Genomic DNA, 22,673 nt, shown 5'->3' with positions numbered 1-22,673 from the left:
AGGAGATGTGAGATATGTTTATTTGTATTATCTGGATAAGGACTGTCTGATGTTGAGTGACGTCTGTAGGCACTCATTCCGGTGAGATACCGAACTGGCCAAAGTTAATGAGATGGATGAATTGAATCACATGTTTTATATCAGAATACTAGGCAAATGAAACCCTAGGATTTGGCATTTACGGCGATCCGAATGTACCACATTAGTCGTTTGAATTGTTTCTCCAGCATGCACACTCACAGCAGTCATATCCTATCCTGGAGTAGATGTATAGAACAGCACATGTAACCTTTTTCCCTATGTGGCTTACACCCGATCATCAACGTGAAATGCTCCATTCCACCTCATTATTATCCGCAGTGAATAGAAGCATCTGATTGTGTCTCTGCAAGTGAAACCGCATCAATCAACGACCAGGTGTGTCTCTTGGCACTCAAGCTACCGGGACCTATCTAACATCAACGATGCCCGCTGCCGAGCGTTTGATTTTCGCCCGTTTCTTCAACGTAGCACCAGCTCGGGGCTCGATTTCTCTCTGGAATAGAGCAACGAGAGCTTTTTTCTTTGAGCTATGATCGAACTTGATTCCGTGCGTGACGAATATTTTCTTCAACTCTTTCACAGTGATGGAGTTGGCGTCAAACCCTGGTTGGAGATAATCGACGTTGTCATCAAGGCTTGGGATGGTATCCAGAGGGTCCTCGGTGCATTTTCCCGCTGGCACAGAACACGAAGTCCCTCCAGGCTCGTTTTCGCGCTTCGACCTCTTGGTCCTGGTCCGTGAAGAGCTTGTTTGCGATGTCTCCTTGTGCTTGACCGCCCTTGTTCCAGGCAGTACTTTGGTCGCAGTCGCGACATGACTGTTTTCCTCCACGTAAGGATCAGCCTCTACGATGCCCGCTTCAGCATACACTTCCTCATTTGTCGGCTTTGCCCTGTTATGCTTCCTGTGCGAAGGCTGTGTAGAATCCATTTCGGTTCGGCTGCTTTCATCCTTAGTCTTCTCTCTGTTCAAGGAAAAGTCGCCACTGGCCTTGGACATGGACGCAATGAGGTCGTCCCTGTCCTTGATCTCTCGAGCTGCATGCTTCAAATCCCCACTCATTTGCCTGACTTGATCTTTGAGCCGCTGGACTTTGGCTTTCGTTTCGTCAAAGTAAGCCTGGCATTGTCGCAGGTGCTTCGACCGCTGCTTCTCGTAATAGCTGATGACGCATGTAATCTCGGCGTCTTTTTCTTCGAGTTTCTGGATGGCCCATTTCTCCAAAACCGGCCGGCTCTGGCAATGTTTCTGTTTGAGGATTTCATCATCCTTGTTTGGAACGTGGGTTGCACCGTCAAATGGTGGGTGGCCACCTGGCCTTTTCCTAGTAGTTGCAGTATTGCTTGCCGTATCTGAGATCTCATTTTTGATGGTCCACGATTCCGCTTGTCGCTCTGTGTTTTGCAGCGTTGTGGTTGCATATCGAGCGACCCCATCTGCTTGGGTTTCAATAGCTGCCCCACCACTCTTAACTGACGTTGTCTTCTCTCCTACTCGCACTCCCACTGGCTTGGGGTTCCTATTCTGCGGGGCTCCTGTACTATTTGCCTGTTCGCTCGCACTTGAACTTGGGCATGCTTCCGAACCAAGGATTGCGTCCGTTGCTCCTGCTTTGGTTGTGGGCTGTCGATCTCGTGAAGAAGAAGCATTTACGCTTGAATCTCTCGGAATATTCGAACTCAGGCTGCGGCCTTCTGGTTGTCCTTCGTGGTGAGTGCGGACTTCAACTCTCGGATTTAGACACTCTGCTTGGCTGCCTGGATCGCTCTTTTCTTGCTCCAGCTGGCAACCTTCCGCATTCCTTTTCTTCCCAAGGTGCATGGAGCTGACCGGAAGACTCGAGTATGTCAAGACTTTGTCTACCATTCCCTTGATCGAACTTTCCAGATCTCGGCACCGACCTTGGAGTTGGTCGACTGCCGATGTAGAATGTGCCATTTCATTTTTCAGTTGTTGCATGCGATCATGTGTTTGTCTTGAAAGGGCCTCCAGAGCGCTTGTTTGGCTTCGGAAGCTGCGCTCTACATCAAGTTGTACGTGGTTGAGATCTTGGCTGAGGCTTTCCGTTCTCTCGCGAGCCGCTTCGGTACCACGCTTGAGCGCTTCCACATTGCCTTCAACAGCACTCAGTCTTGTGTTGATCTCGTCCTGCCAATGGCTCTCAACCCCTTGAACTTCCTGCTTGACTTCAACTAGATCACGAGAGATTAGGGCCAATCGATTTGGGTCTTGCATCTGGTCTCGCATACTTTCGTGCTGACGTTGTTGACTCTCCAGTTTGCGTTCCAACTCATCAATTTGTCTGGCTAGCTTCTCCATCTGTGCGCCAAGCAGCGCACGCTTTTCTGACTGGTCTCGGAGCTCATCCCACCCGGAAGCCTGGGAAGCGATCCATGCTCGTAACGTCTCTGAAGTGTCCCCATTCTTTTTAACATCGTCCTGTAAGTGTCTCAGGATTGGGTCAACTACGGCTGCTTTGCTGTGTAGATCCCGCTTGACGGCCGACATTCCAGTCGCAAGATCGGCCAGACGTTTTTCTGCACTTATCCACTGCACGCTGGTCTGATGCTTGAAGCTTTCTAATGAGTGGGTAACTTCGTCATGTCTTCCGCTCAAGTTCTCTCGCAAAAGTTGGATGTCCTTTTGAGTCTGATCCAATTGCACCTGAACCGCTTCCGGAACGTCGTCCGGTGGTTTTCTTGTCACTTGGAGAAGTAAGGCGTTTTCGGTACTTCCCGCGTCTCGGTTTTCTAACAGGGTCTCTGGGTTCGATCTCTTAGCGCTGAAGTTCTGTAAGTCGTTGAGTGTTGTTTCTAGCCGCCGGATTCTGTTTGATTGATTCAGCAAAGTCTCTTGGGTCAAGTGTTCTGCTTTCTCGGCTTTTGCCAGTGGCGCCATAAGTCTTTCTTCCAAGAGCCTCCCGTCGGCTCTGAGCTCCTTGATCTCGCCCGCTTGGAGTATATAGGCTTGCGACTGAGCTTTGATAAGTTCTAGTTCTTGTGCTTGCTCTTCGGCAGTCTTCTGTAACGCATGGATCTTTCCAGATAGTGCTTCGGTCGTGGGCACCAATGGTCGAAGCTCCTCCAGCTGTCTTTCTGTCTCTTTGGCTAATGTCGTGACCTTTCGGTGACACATATTCTCCATGTGTCCCATCTTTTGTGCCGTCTCTAGCTTGAAGGATTGCAGCTGCTCCGCGATTCTCTCCTCTAGATCACTTTCCGTAGCACCTTTCGCGTGTTCGAGGCACCTGAGCCGATCCTCTATTGCTTGTATAGTTACCGCAGTTCCGTCGGTGATCTGCATGTGGTATCTCTCTTGGCTGCTGCCGAATTCGGTTCGAAGATCTGCTTTAGTGGACTCATTTGCCCTCTCTATGCGCTCGTTCAGCTCGTTGGCGACTAGGTCCACCTTTTCTGACTGTCCTTCTAGCTCTGCCTTGAGGGAGTTGTTTGTGGTTTCGATATTGTCTAGTCTCTGCATCATGTCCTTTGCCTTTCCCTCGGCCATGAGCTTCAGATATAGTATCTCAGCGTCATGTCTGGCTCGGACTTTTGTTGCCTTCAATTGCATGGCCCTATGCCTATCGAGGTCTGCTTGATGAATTTGTGCCATCGCCTGGTTCGTTTGGTCTTGGACTTTGTCTACATACTTTTGTCGCGTTATCGCATCTGATTCTGTACTGTTGCGAAGGGAGTCCACAATGCGCGTAACATCCTGCAGAACAGCTTGGGAGACTCTTTGCGTAAGTGCTATCTCCATCTGCTGCTGGTCACGTTCCACCTGTTTTGTCTGACGACAGAATTCAGCCTGGAGACCGCCCATTTCGACCACAAGCTTTTGCACTTGGTCATGCACATAGTGTTGATCGTGTTGTAGCTTGTCAAATCCTGGCGCCAAGGAAGCGGTCTGATTCCTTACATCGTCAAGGCCAGTCTGCAAACGGGGCATAAAGTCCTCAATGGTCGCAAGCCTGCCGCTCTGCGAACTCTGGACAGCTGAGAGATTGGTTACATCCTGTTCAAATGTGAGGCTCCTGGTTTGAATGCTCTGATGGAGTTCTGACATGCACGTGTCTTTCACAGCCTGCATCCAGCGAAGTCCCTTCTCGTCCATCCATTTAGAAAAGCTCTCTTCCATCCCAGCCTGCATCTCGGTAATTCTAGCTTGGATCTCGCGGTTAACATGAGATTGGAGAATTTTCGAGGCTTGAAGACTCTGAAGTTGGTTTCCTGAATCAAGCTCCTCGTAGCTTATCTGTCTGCTTTCTCTCACCCTTATCACTGTGTCGGTGTCATTGCTTGCTTGCGATGTGAGAGCGCCTGCTGTGCTCTCTCGTTCGTGACGATGAGAAGACGAGGATTCTGCACTTGGCATTGGACCCGAGGCAGGTGATGAATGGCTGTTCATCATTTGCAGGTCTGTGTTCTCTACCAGTGGTTCTGGTAGTTGATGTACGTTGTCATCGACTTGAGTTGTGACAAGCGGAAAGAGTGCGGCAGCTTCCTCTCGAAACAGTTGTTCCCTGGCTAGTTCATCGTTGTACTTCTCCATCCGGAGCCTCGTGAGACGCTTAGGAGGTGGCTCGCTGCCTGATGCCCGTCGAAGATGTTGAATTAGGATCTCGGAAACTGTTTCACGAAATTTTGCCACACGCTCAGTGTGGTTGCAGTCCGTCTGCGTATCGTGTGCTGCTTGAAGCTCGAGTCTGAGGATCTGTTCCTTTGAGCAGCTACAATTCCGATTTCCACTGGACGCAGTAGTGGCTTCATCAAGGCCCCATGTGAGAAGACTTTCCCATGTCCGCACGACCAGCCCATTAGACTCATCGTTCCCATGAAGAAAGTTTTCAGTATCTCCCGGGTCTAGACATATAGCCTTGCTATCCAGATTCCCTTTCGCACTGCCCTGCACTTCCTTCAACGGTGAGTGCACGATGCTTAGTAGTTTACTTGGTCGCCATTCAATTGTTTGAAGGTCCTCAAGTGTGATGTGTCGTGCAAGATTGACGAAACACATGAAGACTTGTTCTACTTTGAAGTCGCTTAGTTGATCCAGAGTTCTCTTCTCGATGTCGCTTCGAGCGTCTCTTGTAATCACGTGAAGTAGCTCTAATTTATCTAGGAACGCTTGCACGTTTTCCGATAGAAGAATTGTGATCGGGTTTAATAGTTTCTGGTTCCTTGTGTCTTGGTAGATTTGTTTTGTTTTGAGTCCTTGTTGAGTTCTGGTCCTTCTTTTCAGCTGCGGCCCCTTTTTAGCGAACGGACGCCGTATCTTTCGCGGGTGGCGATTGCCTTTGGTCAGCTTGAGTGCATTCTCACTGAGCTTTTCCTCCAGCTGCACACTGTCTGGGAGCTTTCTTTTGGGAGCCATGGAACGCCCATCAAAAGGTCAGAAGCCATTGTTTAAATACAAATCACCGGCGGTGTACGATAATACGTAGTGAATTACAGGCCACTTTACCTAATTTCTTGAAGCCAGCCTATCTCTATTACGTGATTAACTTTAGAGAATAGCACGCGGCGTACTGTCATTTTCAAATGAACCCTACACGGCGTCCTGTTTCTTGGACACTGGAGTTTGACGAGGTTTTCGGTGCCGTTTAAATCGAAACTTGATGCAATACATATACACATCAATTGAGCTATCGCCTGTGACAATACCGGAACCATGTGTCAGTTGCCTATATAGATAGACCCCATCAATCATTACGCTTCGGACTCGAAGGCATTCAGAATAGGCGACAGAAACGAAGTTGTGATGTTACGAGCGATAAGCAGGCGTTTTAGCTACTGGTAGATAATGGCAGAGATCTTGCATCGTCCTTAGTCTGCTGAAATGCGTATAGATGGGCGCGACTTGGTGTCTGCCCGTTTCTCCCATGTCAGGCAAAGCCTTGTCGTACCCGAGAGAGAGTATAGGTGAACCCAAGATATCCATCCTGGTGTTGTGCCACCTCATAGCATTTTAAGCCGACTAGGAAGAGTAAACCAGGTCCAGTCATAACAGACACAGCCTTAGTAGAAGCCGCTACCCCGTGAATGCTTGTTTACATGCCACCCGTATAGCGTAATCCATAACTTCCTACAATCAATGACCTTCGACGGTTCGTTCTATTAACATTCATTCGGAAAGATTAAAGACGTGATACACTATTCTACCTAACAAAGTATTATGGAGAATTGAAATCGTCGTCAAGCTTTGACGGCTATGGCCTATTAAGTTCTGTACATACCTCTTCCTTACAGAAACCGAGTGCCGCACGGAGACATTTAGCTCTACTACGTAGTTTCGGTCGTCAAGATCACGGGGAGTATGTCGTACAGGAATAAAGCCCGGGTTCAATTGAATTGGCGGAAGCGGTAGTCGAAAGTAACTCGGAGTTAGGTGTTACAACACTCCCAATAAAATGACGGCCGACTGTGCAATTTCTATCAGTGGATCCATCTCCCTTAAATTCACTCGTCGAGCTGGTAAGTGGCCCGCACCCAGCCGACAGGGCGAACCTCATGCATCTCATGAGGTTTTGAGATTTTGTATCGCGGTTACCTAGTCTCGGTTGTCTAGTGAAGGTACCTGATGCCCTGTTTCCCACACAGGTTACAGAGCTTGAGCTAATACTTCCAATGGAGGCTACCTTGATCGAAAAGTAGAAATCTCGAGAAAAGGGAAGGGGCGGCGGCTTGGATTTCCCAGTTCAACACTTATTCTTTCCCCAATCTTCATCGACGACGGGGCGCATTCAGGCTATTGTCACCCGCACTTGGTTAGGGGCGATACACTTTGATGGCCATAGCTGGTGATGAGCTTTCCCGGACTTATATTTGACACGCATTGACACAATGGGCCTGACGGTGGAGAAAAGAAGAGATCAATCCCTTAGATACTTATCGTTAGGAATCTTCAGTTCGTAAGGATGCCCAAAAGATCATTCCAGCGAGGTAAGTACTGGATAATCCAGAATCGCTTGGAGCAAGAGCACTTGAGTCATGTTGATCAACTCGCCTACTCAGGAGTTCCAATTCTTCCACCTCTCGTGTTACATGCACAAACCCCACAACAAAATCAACAACTGACCATCGCACCAAACACACCGATGTCCTGCTAAGGTGTGTACCAACGGAAACAAGTCCCCAAGGCCACAGCAAGTAGCTTTGGCATGGAATAAATAGGGCAAGTCCACGAGTGACACATGTTGTTGCGTTCAGGAACGTAATGCATGTGTGACGAATACTTAACAAGTCAGATATCAATCAGGTAATTGTCTTCCGTAAGTTCGGCGCTAACAAGCCCACGTCGATACTCTAACTAATCCTGATCTTCCTACAAAGCTACGAAATAGCACACTACCCATCAACGTTTCAAGACTCTGCCGACGTCCGGGGCTATTTTCCAGCACCTGTGCCATGGTCAGCATCAGCTGTGAAAATCTGGTTCAATTTTATTACCTTAATCTCATTACCAGGTAAGGCTTGATGTTTTGACATGCTAGTCATTCATGAATTCCTGACAAAAATACGCCACTTTGCGGAAATTCACGGTGGCACATGTGACATAATAACGCAACGGTCCAGTCAACGCCAGCGGCAGGAACCTCACTTATACATCATAACAGAGTAGTATCACGTGATGCTGTATTCATCACCAGGCAACGTCGACAGAAGGAAATCGATACGATAATAAGCAGCACATCAACCCAAACCCAAGACACCTGAGTCCGTAATCACTATCCCCGGTACCTTATCCTGAGAGAACAAGCACGACATACTCTTTGGCTTCCAAACGTAAATCAGGATGACGACTAGATGTGAAGGACCGAAACTAGTGGAAGCCGCCCCGATTCCCAGAACACACCCATCCAAGAGAGACGATGACCTAGACGTCTACGGTCTAGCTTACCTCGACACGTTCCCGTCTTTCGTCGGCTGTAACAACCAGACGTCTACTGATATTCTCACGATGATGGGTTCCAATACCCAGATATTCTCGATCATGGAGGGATGCAATGAGTACGATATGCAACATATCGACGGCTTCCAAGAAGCTTACGACAATGTCGAAGAACATTACGAGATGCCTTTATCACCCGGACAGGGTCAGGAATCAGCCTTCGTTCCTGATTTTGAAACTCACCAAGACCTGCTTGGGCTCCTCCCTTCGTCTCTGGCCGCAGAAACCGTCGCGTTCTCACCTATTACAGCACTTCTCAACTTTGAGATGGTTGGAACAGATGATCAGCAATCTCAGAGTTTGGACTATGCATTTTGTCCTCCATCTGCTTTGCCATCCCTTCGCGTAAAGCCTTCCTCATTTGCGCATCACGACGAAGAGTCTGCTGTCCCAGACGATACCATGTGTATTGATCCATCAGTGTTATTCCGTCAGCCCGGTAGACGATCTCTACGGTCAGAGACTGACAACCACAATGACTGGAGGTACCCCGACCCTGGCAGTGCCGAGTATGCCATCATGCCGCTGCGATGCCATCGCGAAGGCAACGAGTCATCCAGTGCGTCCACTCAGGCATTATCATCGCCACTAACATCGGACACGACCCGCCGTCTCTCCGCTGAGATATCAACTCTTGCGTCTCCCGAAAGCAGCCTGCAACTACACCGTCAAGGTGTTATCCAGATGCTCAAGCATCCCTTTCAGGATCTGCTCAGCCAGGAAACATTAGCCCCGCCAAGTCCAACTTTTCATCTATATCAAACGGACCCAAGCCACAGCCTCTCGAGTGCTCGAACGATGGGGACTGGAGCATTGTGTACTGAACAGTGCGCAACGCCAGTGACTTAACCGATACTCTAGCGTCTTTTCTGGTTGGATCGCTTGCATTAATCGACAGGATGCTCGAAGCAACGTGTTTGTAACATTTCTCTCTTCCACCATGAACAGTATCAACAGTATCGATCGCGGAATTCAGGTCTTATCATTTTCAAAGTAGAGAAGATTAGATTTTATGGATGAAAATATCACGAAACTCCATTTGACTCAACCTCACGACTAAAATCCTGGTCAGTAGTGGAAAGAGTAGAGCGACCGGGATCCATCCATAAGCGGTCACGAGCCCCATTGCCCATCCTGTCGCATAAAGATGTTGTTCAGCTGTGGCTGCCGATCCCTTTACATCTATAGGCACAGCATTGACTGCCTAGGTAGCACGGTGATGGCGATCCCGAGTGTAATCGTATGGTCCTAATATGGGCATCGACATTGTAGAGAACCGTCGTCTATGGAAAAGAGGAAAGAGGTAGGAGGCCCGCTCTGAAATGTGCACGCGGGTATAATAGATCCCGGTGATTGTGTACCCAAGGCCACGGATGATTGAAGCCATCACGACAAATTTTCCACGCGAAGTAGATTCAAGAATATTCAAAGACCTTTCCATGTATTATCGAATAGCCAGAAAGTAGTCAATAAAACACCGAGTAGTTCAAACTCAGAACTAACATGCGTCACAATAAACAATACCGACTCTTTCCTCTTCAGAAAATCTGTGAAAATGGTTGGACTGCCAGCAACAACAGCCATTAGCAAGCGAACAACTCTCATTACGTCCACAATCAAACCAAGGCCCACGATCGCCCTTCCGCGCTTTGTGACGATGTCTGAGCACTCTCAGAAGGAGGAAAAAGTTCAGATTTGCGACCGGTCAGGTTTCATATGTCACTCTCGCTCTCTGTCACATCATTGAAAATAGAACAGACAGGCATGGAGTTTTCCAGGTAGGACGAAGAACATCTTGAGAAGGGAGAGCGCTACTAGCTCCCAATGCTTCGACGGTGAGTGCTGCAATTCACACCTCAATCTCTGATAGTAGATCAATGCGGGGCTGTGGTTCCCCGCAGCTCCCAAAATGCTTCTTAAATGAGTTTGACGTGGGTATGCTTTTGGCTGTGTCGTCGAGGTTATGTTACAATTTTGGTAGCACGCAGTGGCTAACCGTCTGTCGAAATAGGCCTCAACGCACCGCACCCATGCAAATCATTGCTTCCACTCTCTCCACTCCTTCCACTTCTTACCAAACCCCGCATTTTCGGTCATGCTTGTGTTTAGGCACAAACTCCTCAGCACGCGTCGTTGATATCCGACCCCGATCCATTTCTGCAGCGCGTCGTTGTGTCATTTTCCTCCAGCAGCATCGCGATTTAGGGCATAAAAGCTGACTGAATGATCCTTCAGTGACATGGGATCTCGCCAAGATTTTGCCGCCAATCGACGGCGGGTTCCGTTTTGGTGTAGGCTCTTAGTCCGGGTGATGGTACCGAAACACGACGGAGTGAGGTCGCAGAAAGCCCATTTACCGAAATAGGCGTAGTTCGGGGTTCTGCAGTTTAGAGCACCTGCACAACTGGCAAACACCGCCGCACGCATCCCGTATGTGGGCGCAAAGAGAAAAGAGGCCTCCAATACATATGCTGCTGAGTATGGCTATGATAACCCAGATAAGTGCCTTTCTCCTGTTCTCGGCCGCTGTTCTGAAGGACAGCATATGAGCTTGATTTCATCGCAATATATGAAACATCAGAACGGAAGTGGACACGCGAGGTTACGCGATGCTCATCAGTGCATTCGGTCTTACTTGTTACTAGCTCTATACATCCCTTCTACAATGCTCTAACCTTCTCAGAAGACTGTTTGGTCTGATCTGTAAGGTTGCGTAGTTTGTCCGGCGAGATGTGATCGATTGTGAAGCAAGTGTGGACGTTCGTTACGGCTCTGATACTGTTAAGCCCAAGTTGGTAACATTGCTTGGTGGGAGGTCAGATTTTCCAATGACCCTGTCTGCCTTGATTTCAGTCGTATATATACCATGGTTGGCATGCGGCGTGCCAACTATCCCATCTTCTATCCACCTTCAAAACAAGATGACCGTGCTACGTCTTCTCGTCTTTTTTGCTCTTCTTAGTCTTATCAAGCAAACAATGGCTTATGACGGAGAAACGTGCCGTGACTATGCGCTTCAGGGTGAGAAGACTAGTTATAATCCATGTTCTTGTCCCGTGTCAGAGGCACTGTCTACTACTCCATACACGTCGGGACAAGTAGCCGCGCCGACCAGCGTCACCACGGCTTACTCAAGCAGCATTGACCGTTCACGACCCGGCGTTGACGCTCCAAAAGCCAAACGCGGCTTCGCCTACAATGACGCGGGCCTCGTCGACAGTTTTACGAAGCACGTGCAGTGCACCAAGTGTTCATGGGCATACAATTGGGACTCCACCGACTACGGACTTCTCCAGCCTTCGCTCGATTTTGTGCCGATGCTGTGGAGCAACGCCCCGGAACACACCGAGCGCTGGCCGCAGAATGTGGAGGCAATGACATTGAGTGGATCTACCCACATCCTCGGTTTCAACGAGTGCGACAGGCCTGACCAGTGCAATCTGAATGCCGAAGCTGCCGCCGTAGCCCATGTGCAATTCGTCAATGGTTACGCTAGTCGACATGGAGTCAAGATTGGGTCACCCGCGATCAGCAACAGCGCTGTCACCGGCCAAGGTCTCAGCTGATTGAGGTTATGGGTGCAGGTGTGCGATAGCCTACCTGTACGCTGCAAGTATGATTTCTGCGTCGCTCATTGGTACGGGGATTCTGTGGAAAGCCTTCTGAATCATGTATCGTCGGTTCGCGAGATATGTCGCGATAAACCCATCTGGCTCACCGAGTTTGCGGTCGACCATGGTAGCGACGAGCAGCATGCTGCGTTCATAAATGCCGTCGTTCCACTTTTGGACGCCATCGATTATCTTGAGCGGTATGCTTATTTCATGATCAGAGAAGGCCGGTTCGTCTACGGCCCCACAATTACGCCATCCGGCCAGGCATATGCCGAGGCGTAGGGTATTGGATCGTTTTGGAATGGGAATATCGCACTGAACACAGTCGGACAGGTTACGGTATCCTAGAGAGGTTGCGTATTTGGTATGTGTCATGATTTGTTGTTGCTAGAAGCAGGCGAGCTACTGCAGCCCGATTGCACGTCGTACTGATTTGGCTCCCATACAATGAATCTAGGAAGCATTTGCTTTGGACTGCTAAAATACTCTACTGATTCGATAAAGGTCATAAGAAGTACCAACTTTTTATAACGTAGTTGTGTAGCATGTTCTGGTCCAAGGGCCTTCGCTCCACTTTTCTCATCACAACTTTTCGCACTTCTATTAAGTGATGTGACATAATGTCTTGGGTGTCTGCTGGTCATCATTGCGGATGTCACGGACTCTTCCAAATGGACAGAGGAATTGGCAAGCGTTTTGTATCGCTTAGAGCTATTTCCGCCCGTTGTCATAGGACCGCATTTATAGGGTGACACTGAAAAACAAATGGTCGATCAAGAAAAGAAAAAAACGAGGGAAAAAAGGTATTTGTTGGGTTTCCGGCGCAAAGCATTTTCGTCACTCTTTGCTCATTTAGTCGGAGCGATATTCAACTGCCATTCTGTTGCCCAACTCTTGCCCAAGATATCATAGACCAGAACATCTTCATCGAGTGAAAACATCAACGCATCTTGAGCACTAAATCCGTGAAGGGCGAACATAGCCGTCGGCCTCGCCAATTGGCAGGGGCGGAAGTTCTTTCATGCAAACTTCAGGTGTCAACGCCTTTGGTGGCTTTCTGAGCACTGATCTTCGGGCTACATTCTCATCCAGGTGAAACCCATCGATGCAGCGACGAAAGTCCGCCGACGTCGGCGTATGAATCCCTTTGTACCATTTTTGAGAGGTGACTTGCAGCTTCGCCCGGGCTTGACTGCCGAGAACATGGACTGAGCGGGGCACCACGATGACCTTGTATGGGAAAAGATAGTCGCGGGGTATTCTGGATGGGTGAACGGGCTGGGTCCATCCGTTTTCTGCCTTGTATCTCTGGTACTTCTGTACACTGGCCGAGTGATTGATGTCGTACGGTTTGAAGAAGTCGATGCACATGGCACAGAACCCTTCCCTCTGGAAGCGTCCTCTTTTTCGGTTGCCACAGAGCTCACGTTGTCTGTGGGCTTGTGGGCTGTTGTCTGCTTCTGGGGGCTTGGCGTGCCGGCATATCATGACGAGCTCCTCTGCGTGGCTGCACACAGTGAAAACGGATTTGAGAACTATACACATGTCCGAAATCGATATGATCAATAGTGAGTCCGAGACGAGGAAGAGGAACACGCGCTTCAAGTATCCGTTTGAACTTGTTGAACCTCGCCCTATGCACGTTGCGTGCTAACAAGACCTTTCAGTTGACCGAGATTGACTTACGAGAGGTGAGCTGAGGTCTTGCTTCTGTGTGTTGAGATCCTTCGTATTGCATAAGATGGCTCTGGACTGCCTAGGAGGTAATACTAGTGAGATCCCGGTGTGAGAGATGTTACGGTCCAAGAAAATGTGGAACCATAGACGTGAACCACGCCTGCCAAGTAAGAAACACTCACTGGTGACCATGACAATGAAACGCATCCAATTGCGGCACACTCTCCACGGTGCGCAGTAATGACAACATTTTACCATGTTGACCCATTTACATAAGAAATGACAGTTGATGATTCCACATCAGCGAGAAGTACCTTAGACCTTTTCGAAGTATCCACGCCGTCTTCTTGCCGTCAGCTGTGATCGTTTATATAAGTCAGTGGGGCTGGCCCTGTCAAGCGTGGGTCGGTCTTTGGAGCTTCATGGAGCTTTATGACAGCCTGATGAGCCATTTGCTACACGAAACAAGATCCCGTCATGCTGAAGTGTCGAGCGGAAGAATGACATCAAAAAGCAGAAAACAACACAACCACTGACTTACGTGATAATTGCACAATCCATCTGACTCGGAGTGTGCAACAACCCCAGTTCGCCCATCTTTGGGCTGTCGACGAACGCGTAAAATGAGAGGGAACAAATGCGTTTTGAAACACGCTGTTGACTAAACGACTTGGTCAGGTTATATACACGGCTGAGAATGCTGAAGACATCCATTAGAACAAAATCGTTTGAATGAAATGGAAAGAATCAAGAAGTCACGATGCTGGAACTTCTCCGTATTTAGATGCCCACAATTGCCATGCAGACGCAAGCTTTCATAGAATCCAGCAGCCCAATCTATACACCATTGATTCGTTTTGCTTCAGAATCGTCGTTTCAATTACAATGCGCAACTTCCCCCCAGAAGTCCTTCTGCTCATATTTGACACCCTGGGAACGTCAGACTTGAGCAGGACGGCAAGATGCTGCAGGTTCTACCATGCGCTCGTCACGCCCAGACTCTACGAGACTTTGCGTATTCGAGTGAGGTCCGGGATACATGATCACCGGATGCCAAAACTTCTCAGCATCTTAATGCGGCCCTCGTACCTCCATCAGTTTATCCGGCGCGTTGAGGTTGTGGTAGATGACGATTGCCTATGGACGCGCGAGACTTCTACGCTGTTGGGCATCATGCTGAAGCATATCCTAAGCTTGTCTAAGACGTCAGCAGCGATTCGGTCATATAGTTGGACTGCTGCGTATCCCTTCACCGGGCTCGTCTTTCCTAATCTACAACAGCTCGACTGCGGTGCCGTCGGTCCACAGAGCATCGAGTGGGTACGGTGGCATCTAAACCACTGCGTGTCGTTAGCGGAAGTTCACCTCTCATTCACGCTGTCCTGCAACCTGACACAAGCGAGGGCTGCGGCTCTTTTGAACCACGCCAATCTCAGCAGAGTCGAGCGATTAAGCCTCGCGTTTACCAACGTGGCTTTGTTCGATCCGAAGAACGTACCTGCGCTGAAGGCACTCGACTTGAGATACTGCCCTGGCACCGAGGCTTTTTGCAGACAACTTGCGCTCGTCGTGCCACCCGACTTGACAGAGGTTCGAATCGTGGCGCATGCAGAGTCAGGGACTCCTGACAATTTCACTGCGTGGCTTAGGTCGGCACGTAATGTCGAACATGTCACCCTCTGCATCGGTGGGCTATCGGAAGCCATCCCGTTCGAGCAGGTAAGGGGACATAGATCGACGCTCCGTACGTTAGTCCTGGATCCCCGGCAGAATGTTGTCGATCCTTCGTCGGTGCTCAAATACAGGCCTGGCGATCTCCGCGACATCGTCGAGCAGTGCGCCTCACTTCAAACGTTGGGTCTTCCTCTGGACTTGCGCAACTACCAGTCTCATCTTCGATACACCAGGTCGCATCAGATTGTAAGACCCCGCATCGCTTCTTATCCCTTTGGCGTTCGCGGCTGACCCACCGATCTCTCGCTGTAGAAACGCATCATCCCGACGTGCATGCTCGAAACCTTGCATCTCCGCGGCCGGGATCAATCGCCCCAACGCAGTCGTGTCGATGCCAAGCATCTGGCACGACGCTTTCTCCTCAAACAGTACAGCGTGAGGGTTCTGATTGGACATGGACGAGGGATGAATGCCTATACGACGACGGACGGCCGGACCATCGTTTCTGCCAGGTTGTCGATGAGAGAGCAGTTCCAGCTTTGTGCAGAGTAGGACTTGCCAAGGCATTTTTTCATCGGTATCGTCAAGTTCGGCTTCGCAGTGAGGCTTAGAGTGATCACTCTGCGAAGTACGTCGATACTGAAGTTATGAGCGTATTCAGGGACTTGGTCCGACAGGGAAAAAATAATACAAGTTCTGAAATTAGCAGACAGAGCTCCAGCCTAGTCTTGGCCAGATTTGCGACTTTGCACAGTATCTTGCATAGTGACTAATATCGTGTGCACAGTACGCGAACATCTCCAAAAGTGTTGGTATACACGTAAGCAGGTCAGACCTTTCGGTCGCGACGTAGGTCAATAGGTCAGGGTGAGTCTATTGTGCGTAAGTGGGAGGGAAGGATCGTGGGCAGAGCCCGCGATCCCTCGATGGGTGTAAGTGGGTGGAAGGGTCCGTCGCACGGGCCCAAACCGCCTACCTACCACCCCTACCTAACTACCCATACCCGACTGCCTACCTAGGCCCCTTTTCTGCCTCGTAATCCAACAAAAAGGCTAGGTGGGGTCCATAAAAGGAAGCATGGTCGCATTTTGCCTTTTTCGTTCATTTTCCCCGTTGGCCACAGGACATCTACCTAACAACAACACTCTTGGTGCCAAATACCTTCTGATTGGTTGTCGTCCAATACTAGGACTCAAAGAGCGATTAGGTAGAGCTCTTGGCAAAGAAGTCGCAGGCCCCTTCGATGAGAATGATATTGAGACGTGGGAGCAAGACCCAAAGCCGAAGCCCGAAGCCGGACACCAGCAATCTCACGGAAGGAAATTGTAGGAGTTTGGCAGACTTCGGAAAGAGCGACAACGGAGACTAGTTATACATCATGAAGGTCAATCTATCAGACACTTTACTTACAGTGGTTGGACCTACGGACGGGTCTGATGATATAAGTGAAGATATATGATTTTTACTACATCGTGGCTTACCGCGGAGTACTCGATCACTGACGGTTGTAAATCTGGTGAGTTGTCCCGTTCTTTATCAACACGCTGTGGAGAAATTTCGCCAGGTATAATCGGCGGCATGATCGACTGGCATGGTTGACTGGCATGTTTCTTTCTCTTTTCCAAACCGTCACGAGTGGAATCGTAATTGGCAGGAGAATAGTCCAATGTATCAGGCTTCAGCTACCATTATGCGAAGATTGCCGAACTGAATGTCTCTTCTGTAGATCTTCTGCGCAGGTTGTTGAGTTTTCATGCACGGCAGTTGTCTGTCAACTGCTCAGGTCTGGTTTTCTAGATCTGTGCTTCTGTGCGCCTTTGGTCCTACAAAAGTACACAAGGGGTTCTACTTCACTAATGGCGCTACGGTTGCGAAGTTATCGATGTATTTAAGCAATCAATCTTCACCTATTAGCGTGTTAATTATCAGAAACTCAACGAAGGCTAGTTCAAGTTGAATTCACTTTCGAAAGAGCATATCACGAACTCGGCTATAGGAGTGTTTTGTATGTGTTTTGGCTTTCTTTTGTCCTTATTTATATCCACCCTCATCCTACCTTACCTATAAAACCTATAGGGACTCTCTTATTACCACAAATAACGTCGTCTCCTAACCCAGCCAAAGGCTCTTTTACGAATCAGATAAGCGTGGGAATCACATGAACATCAGCGAGTAAGGATCCTGCATGCGATTTTGAAGAGGGCCATGACTAAAGACCGTCCCCGATTAAGAGTCTCTGATGTAGACTGTGGGGCACCCGATTACGTGGCTTGGGCGCAAGTATCGTAGCTTGTTTTACCTGCAATGCTTGGGTCACTAAAGCCGACAAGCCTCGGGGCCCCTGCGATTGACGAAGAAAGCGGTGCTACAGGCTGTATCAGTCTCTCGAAATGCCACGGCTAATTTGTCTTCGTCGACTTACAAATCGATTCGGTAGTGTTCCGCGTCTAAGCATCGAAAAGAACTCTAACTCACGGTAACTCATGAGGGGCCTCCTTTCCAGATTTAGGTTATTGGTACAGACAGTGGCCCAATAGTGCTGATCCACCACCAAATTGTCACAAGGTCGAAAGCCAATGTTCAACACTGTTCATTGTCAGCGTGAGAGATGTTGCCTACGTCGCGAAACGACAGATCGTACCTATCTTCACGATTCCTGACAGGGAGACTTGCACGCTGTCTGCAGAGAACGTGACGCCATTGGCGAGCAGATGCTGAATACCATCGAGCAGCTGCTCCATACTCAGCATCGCTTCAAGATTTCTACACCTACGCTAGCTTACCTGGCATAAGGCGGATGCTAGTTCGACTTCTGCCGCGAAGAAAAGGCTCGCTAAGTCTACTTCGAGATGTTCGTAAATGACGTAACTCTTCTTCTCGTCTAGAAATATGGCATGGATTGTGGCAATGTTAGGATGGGAAATGTGGTGGACGAGATCCATAGTGCCTAGTCGAGTCGAGCGTGAGACTGCGACTGTGCTGTTCTTGCGATGCCGGACAAGGCCTATGGCGGCATTAGCACAAATGATATTGTAATGGTCTTCTAGGGAATCTGCTGTGTAAATCAACACAAGACGCTTGACGCGAGATGACGGCATGTCGTCTTTGAGACGAGAGATGTGCAGATTCTTACTGCTCCAAAAGCTTGCGCCGATGGTAAGGTTATAGTCATGGCCATGCTATAATGTTCTAGTTCTATGTCTTTTGTTTCTTGTCTAGCCCTGCGCCATCGATCAGTAGCATAACAGTTGACCTGACCCTCCGACTTCTTGTAATGCTCTGACATAACTTTGGCTGGCTTTCCGCTATCTGAGGAAACTGTACTTGTCCTCTCAACGATCTTTGGGTGCTCTGTTTTATTTTGTTGTTGTTACAATAACAAACTAGCGGTATGTAGACACGAGTTAATACGTCACAAATCCGTGCTTACGTTAGTGGGTTCCACTAAAAGCTAAGATTGTCGGGGGTCCTTTTTCAAGCTATTTTCACGGTTTGACACTGGAGTGCCATAACGCGATCAGGTCATCGTATTGGGCAAGGTGAAATCACTCACAAATCAATATAAGTCGTCAATAACTTACCAATTGCAGCGTCAGTGATTTCTGCCGTAACCCATAATCCAAGCTATTCGCAAACCTCTTCATCTGTCATCGCCAACATACATAGCATCAGATGTAGTCATGATCACCACGTCGTATGACCTACGTCGGGGCGTTCTGAATCACAGTGATTAAACATCCCATGCTCTGACGATTCGAACTACTTAAGATACCATCTGAGCGACTAGACATGCCAGTGATGCCTCATACATTGAGCTGGGTATGCCATTTCTGCTCCCAGACATATCTGTCTATCGTTACAAATCGTTGCCTATACGATGGTCACTATTGTTGCGTGAACAGAAAGGGTGCGAAAAGAAAGAGATGCGTGGACATTGTGGGGTATGGAAAGAACGGCATAGTTCGAGGCCGACCTCAATCTTTCCGTGGCTGCTGGCAGGATTGCACATACCCGTTGCAGTGTAAAGAAAGTTGTGGTGGGGAGTTATGGGACGAATGCACCTGAGTGGTAGCAGGTAGAGTGTGAGGCGATGCGTTGATTGATTGCTGTGAGTTTCGGAATAAGAACGAAAGTTAGTCTATATGCCGCGAACACGAATAGTTTTCTCAAGATATCGATCGATTGCCTCAGTCTTGAAGGAAACGTGGTTTGCATGTGTCATGTCTTGAAACTGGGGTGTAGGATGGCGCCGTAACCTCGGCAGGATCTCCCATGCAGACTATCATGATGCCTATTGCTTTATTATCGAATTAAAAGTCTAAGATCATTGGCTTCCAACCGGGAGCTTGATTTCTATTAAGAGATGTGAAACACACCATTTCTTACTTACGCAACGCCGTGAGTGACTTAAGCCAGTCGAAATACCTAGCGTCCTTTCACTATATCTGCTATTCAATAGATAGAACATTGGATGCAATACTCGCAGTAAGAAAATGCGTTCTGTTCCTTGCCCGACGTCAGCCGCCTGACCCAGACTTGCTGCCGCGATCTTCGACACCTACGATGCATCACTGATATAGAGTGACCGAACCGGGGCGCTCGATAGCGTGTCCAGACATTCTAACAGTAGCGCCAAAAGGTTACATGAGGATGACAAAGATACAACAGAAGATGTTGACCGCAACGATTACCCTTACACTTGCTGCGCTCACAATGTGAACTTGCTTTCCAAGTACTTCTATACGATCTCTGGCATTCGCTCTTTCCCATCACTTTGTATCAAACAGCAAGGAGGTATCAGAAATACGACTCAGACCCATACGCAATCGACTAAGCCAGGACAGTCGCCGAGTCGAGCCTGGGCCGCTGATAGTTCGGAAATTGCGCAAAACACGCAGAAATCTTCTACAACGGGTATCAATCTGGCTCGGAAACCAGCGGAAACAGGGAAGCCAAAGATAAAACCAGACAGCGCTGCGAGAACCGCTACGCAACCATCCGAAAGCAGATGCTGTGCGCAGAGAGATCGCGAGATAGACCTCACTGACGACTTACAGACTCGGGCAGAAGTATTCTGTGTCATCGGGTGATCTTCAACTTTGAACCGGGGCATAAAACATGGCACAGCGCGGGGAAGGCCGGTGCTGACGTGTGAGCAGGGGGCTTTATACTTTCTACCGGATAGGCTGCAGCGTGTGAGAGAGGTAAGTTACAGAGTGGACTCCAACCAGCAGCATGCGACAAAAGCATCAATGAAAAATATAACGGAAAGAGGCCAAAATTGGGTTCTGAGTGGTGGATCCTCGGACTAGGGCGTGTGAGAGCTCGCATTACGTAGGGATGCAATATAGTCATGGAATCCATTGTTGTTATACTCATCTCCGTTGCATCTCTCCATTTGCTATCGCGGTTGAAGATCAGAAAAATACAAGAAGCATGTGGGCTGGCGAAGCACAGCTGCGTTTCTCTCGACGCACCGTCCGCACAAGAACGACTTCAGCATGTCCGTTTCCGACCGTGACCTTCCAAATTCGCCAGCCCAGCAGATGAATCAACTTTCTGTTGCTCTCAGCGCCGTTGAGCAAGAGATCAAAATGCTTCAGGATAGGTTAGAGGCACTGGAGAGAGAACGACAGCGACGAGACATCCTGATAGCGCTCCAGGACCAATATATCGAGGTTTTAGAAAAGGGCCTGGCATTGGAGACACCGATGTATCGGACGGAAGATAGCTATAGAGAGAGCCATAGCGCCACCCAGATCGTCTAGTAGAGCCGCGGCTTCTGATGACACTTCTTTCCTGACCCCTTCCCTCCAATATACTATTGCCAATCCGATTTTCGATCGTGCAGGGACCATCGCACGTGGAGCATGCTGCGCATTTGAGGATCGATTCGTCTGTGGGTGTGAAAAATACATCTAGTCCTTCCAGAACAACGCGAATTGTCCAAAATTAGCCAAGCTTGATTGCATCTGGTCGTCTTGCGCAGTTGAGACGAAACTACTGTGCATTTCAGTCATCATCCATACGCCAGACATGGTCCCCATCATCGCTCAATGGGCTTGCGTGTGGAGTGCCATCCTGAGCAGACTACTGCACACACCAGACCAACAAAAAGTTTGCCGCCGCTGCTAGCGCGAAGCCTGACTAAATGAAGTGGCTAGACTCTATTGGTCAAAGGTGCGGTAGACCGGTCTTCCATGCGTTACAAATCAGCTGTTGGTTATATCTTGAGATGTCGTGAGAACTAGAATGACGTTGGTTTAACGTTATTAACATATTGGCCCACCTGACTTTGAGGCGCCGCAGCTGCCCCCGCTTCGATGAACGAGCAAATTGAGAGGCCTGGACTGTGCTTCTCCTGAGCAAGCGACCATACCTTGGGAGCTTCGGATTTGCCAGGCCGTCGCAGTGCAAGGGCGGACGTCCAATCGTTGCCTGCAGCGTGCAGGAGCCACCAGCCCCATTTGGACGCGGCATAACCTAACCACCGGCTAATTAGCGCAACGCATCATTCGCTTGACCTACCCTTCGACTTTTTTGGTGATTGTCACTCCGCAGTGCCTTGGCCTGTATGGATCATCCAATATGGGTCCATCGTGGGGCCATGTTTGGTGAGCCAACGAGCTTGATTAACAAAGGAGTGGAAGTCACAGCGTCGAAGCAGCGGCCGCCGGCAGCCTCAACCGGAAACCGTGTTGGCCTACCGGAACAAAGGTTTCTACCCTATTCGCGGTGTCCGTTGGGCCTCCTACGGCGGGAGATGGACGGACCATTTCCTCGATGCACACCTTCCAACACGGTTTTTGAGGAAGCCTTCGTTGCCGGGGTCGGCTGACTTTGAATCCATTTTCTTGACCGCTAAGTTTTCCGAGCACAAGCTCGACTCTCTTAGTGGGCTACGCGCTACCGCCGCAGAGTGGCCCATCCACTGTCGGGCGGTCTGATTGTGGCTTGGTCTGAAAACTCGCAAGGTATCCTGTCTGCTCGCTGCACCGCCGCAATATGCATACGTGGTAGACTTTCAACAATACTTTTGAACATTAGTGTTGAAATCCCTGTCACAGAGAATTCATTTCGAACTGTGAGTTGAAGAAGAGGTCAATTGATCTATCTGAACTTCTGCGTAAGGTGTAAGAGAGAGGTTCCACCCACGGATTGGGCAGGCCGCGCTTCTCGTAAGTGGGGCTTGTAGATGGTCCCTGCGCGGACCCCTTGCCTCGAGGTCGAATTGGACTTCCTATCCGACAATTAGCAACAGTAGCTTGCGGTGTGAGACGCGGACGCACAGCTTGCTTTCGGAGATGCCAAACTCGAATGCATCTGTAGCGTGGCAGAGACTCGTCCTAGTGGAGGCGACGGGTTTGTTCGATCGCCTTTTAGGCTGTCACATACGATGGACCTCTTCGCAACGCTTCATGACTTGCTCGGACTAGGTTGCGGCCGGAGGATCCTGTCGGACATGCAGCTGTTCGTGGCATGCTCATCCGGGCTCTTCCAGACGGTGCCAGGGACGATGACTTGCTTGCTCGTCAGGATCCGATTGGGGTCGCCGAACGCTTATCACGAGGTCATTCGCTTGGCCGCCCTGTCAATTGTTGCGCATCCCTGGTACCTCAGAAAGCCATGATGAGGACGACAGACCGGCCGAACGGTAAATTCGACAAAACTCAATCGACTATTTGCCAAATTATCTTTCCAGAGCATCACGTTCG

The 22,673-nt window shown here is 49.3% G+C and overlaps 7 protein-coding genes across 7 annotated transcripts, besides 1 other annotated feature; 4 read left to right on the top strand and 3 right to left on the bottom strand.

Moving 5' to 3' along the window:
• Positions 1-448: 448 nt before the first annotated feature.
• Positions 449-5,059, bottom strand: CABS01_16417 (uncharacterized protein; the record flags this gene model as incomplete). The annotated part of the gene is made up of 2 exons (XM_060549747.1): positions 449-1,437; positions 1,945-5,059. 2 exons carry the CDS (start codon positions 5,057-5,059, stop codon positions 449-451), a joined length of 4,104 nt encoding a protein of 1,367 aa, XP_060389413.1.
• Positions 5,060-7,837: 2,778 nt separating this feature from the next.
• Positions 7,838-8,842, top strand: CABS01_16416 (uncharacterized protein; the record flags this gene model as incomplete). The annotated part of the gene is made up of 1 exon (XM_060549746.1): positions 7,838-8,842. The coding sequence occupies one exon, from the start codon at positions 7,838-7,840 to the stop codon at positions 8,840-8,842; it is 1,005 nt and encodes a 334-aa protein (XP_060389412.1).
• A 2,129-nt stretch (positions 8,843-10,971) lies between these two features.
• On the top strand, positions 10,972-11,559 carry CABS01_16415 (uncharacterized protein; the record flags this gene model as incomplete). The annotated part of the gene is made up of 1 exon (XM_060549745.1): positions 10,972-11,559. The coding sequence occupies one exon, from the start codon at positions 10,972-10,974 to the stop codon at positions 11,557-11,559; it is 588 nt and encodes a 195-aa protein (XP_060389411.1).
• A 1,005-nt stretch (positions 11,560-12,564) lies between these two features.
• CABS01_16414 (uncharacterized protein) lies at positions 12,565-13,345 on the bottom strand (the record flags this gene model as incomplete). The annotated part of the gene is made up of 2 exons (XM_060549744.1): positions 12,565-13,241; positions 13,294-13,345. The coding sequence occupies 2 exons, from the start codon at positions 13,343-13,345 to the stop codon at positions 12,565-12,567; spliced, it is 729 nt and encodes a 242-aa protein (XP_060389410.1).
• Positions 13,346-14,169: 824 nt separating this feature from the next.
• On the top strand, positions 14,170-15,510 carry CABS01_16413 (uncharacterized protein; the record flags this gene model as incomplete). Its single annotated transcript, XM_060549743.1, has 2 exons — positions 14,170-15,204; positions 15,271-15,510. The coding sequence occupies 2 exons, from the start codon at positions 14,170-14,172 to the stop codon at positions 15,508-15,510; spliced, it is 1,275 nt and encodes a 424-aa protein (XP_060389409.1).
• Positions 15,511-17,219: 1,709 nt separating this feature from the next.
• Positions 17,220-18,056, bottom strand: CABS01_16412 (uncharacterized protein; the record flags this gene model as incomplete). The annotated part of the gene is made up of 4 exons (XM_060549742.1): positions 17,220-17,323; positions 17,434-17,544; positions 17,600-17,690; positions 17,742-18,056. The coding sequence occupies 4 exons, from the start codon at positions 18,054-18,056 to the stop codon at positions 17,220-17,222; spliced, it is 621 nt and encodes a 206-aa protein (XP_060389408.1).
• A 1,546-nt stretch (positions 18,057-19,602) lies between these two features.
• Positions 19,603-19,677: a sequence feature (Short protein (CABS01_16411, KAK1471258.1) was converted to a misc_feature.).
• Positions 19,678-20,459: 782 nt separating this feature from the next.
• On the top strand, positions 20,460-20,726 carry CABS01_16410 (uncharacterized protein; the record flags this gene model as incomplete). The annotated part of the gene is made up of 1 exon (XM_060549741.1): positions 20,460-20,726. The coding sequence occupies one exon, from the start codon at positions 20,460-20,462 to the stop codon at positions 20,724-20,726; it is 267 nt and encodes an 88-aa protein (XP_060389407.1).
• Positions 20,727-22,673: the final 1,947 nt, after the last annotated feature.

This window comes from Colletotrichum abscissum (genome assembly GCF_030869225.1).
Source record: "Colletotrichum abscissum strain IMI 504890 chromosome Unknown Scaffold_97.1, whole genome shotgun sequence".
NCBI lineage: Eukaryota > Fungi > Ascomycota > Sordariomycetes > Glomerellales > Glomerellaceae > Colletotrichum > Colletotrichum abscissum.
Note: the sequence above shows the minus strand (reverse complement) of the source record. Positions and strands in the feature narration are given on the sequence as shown.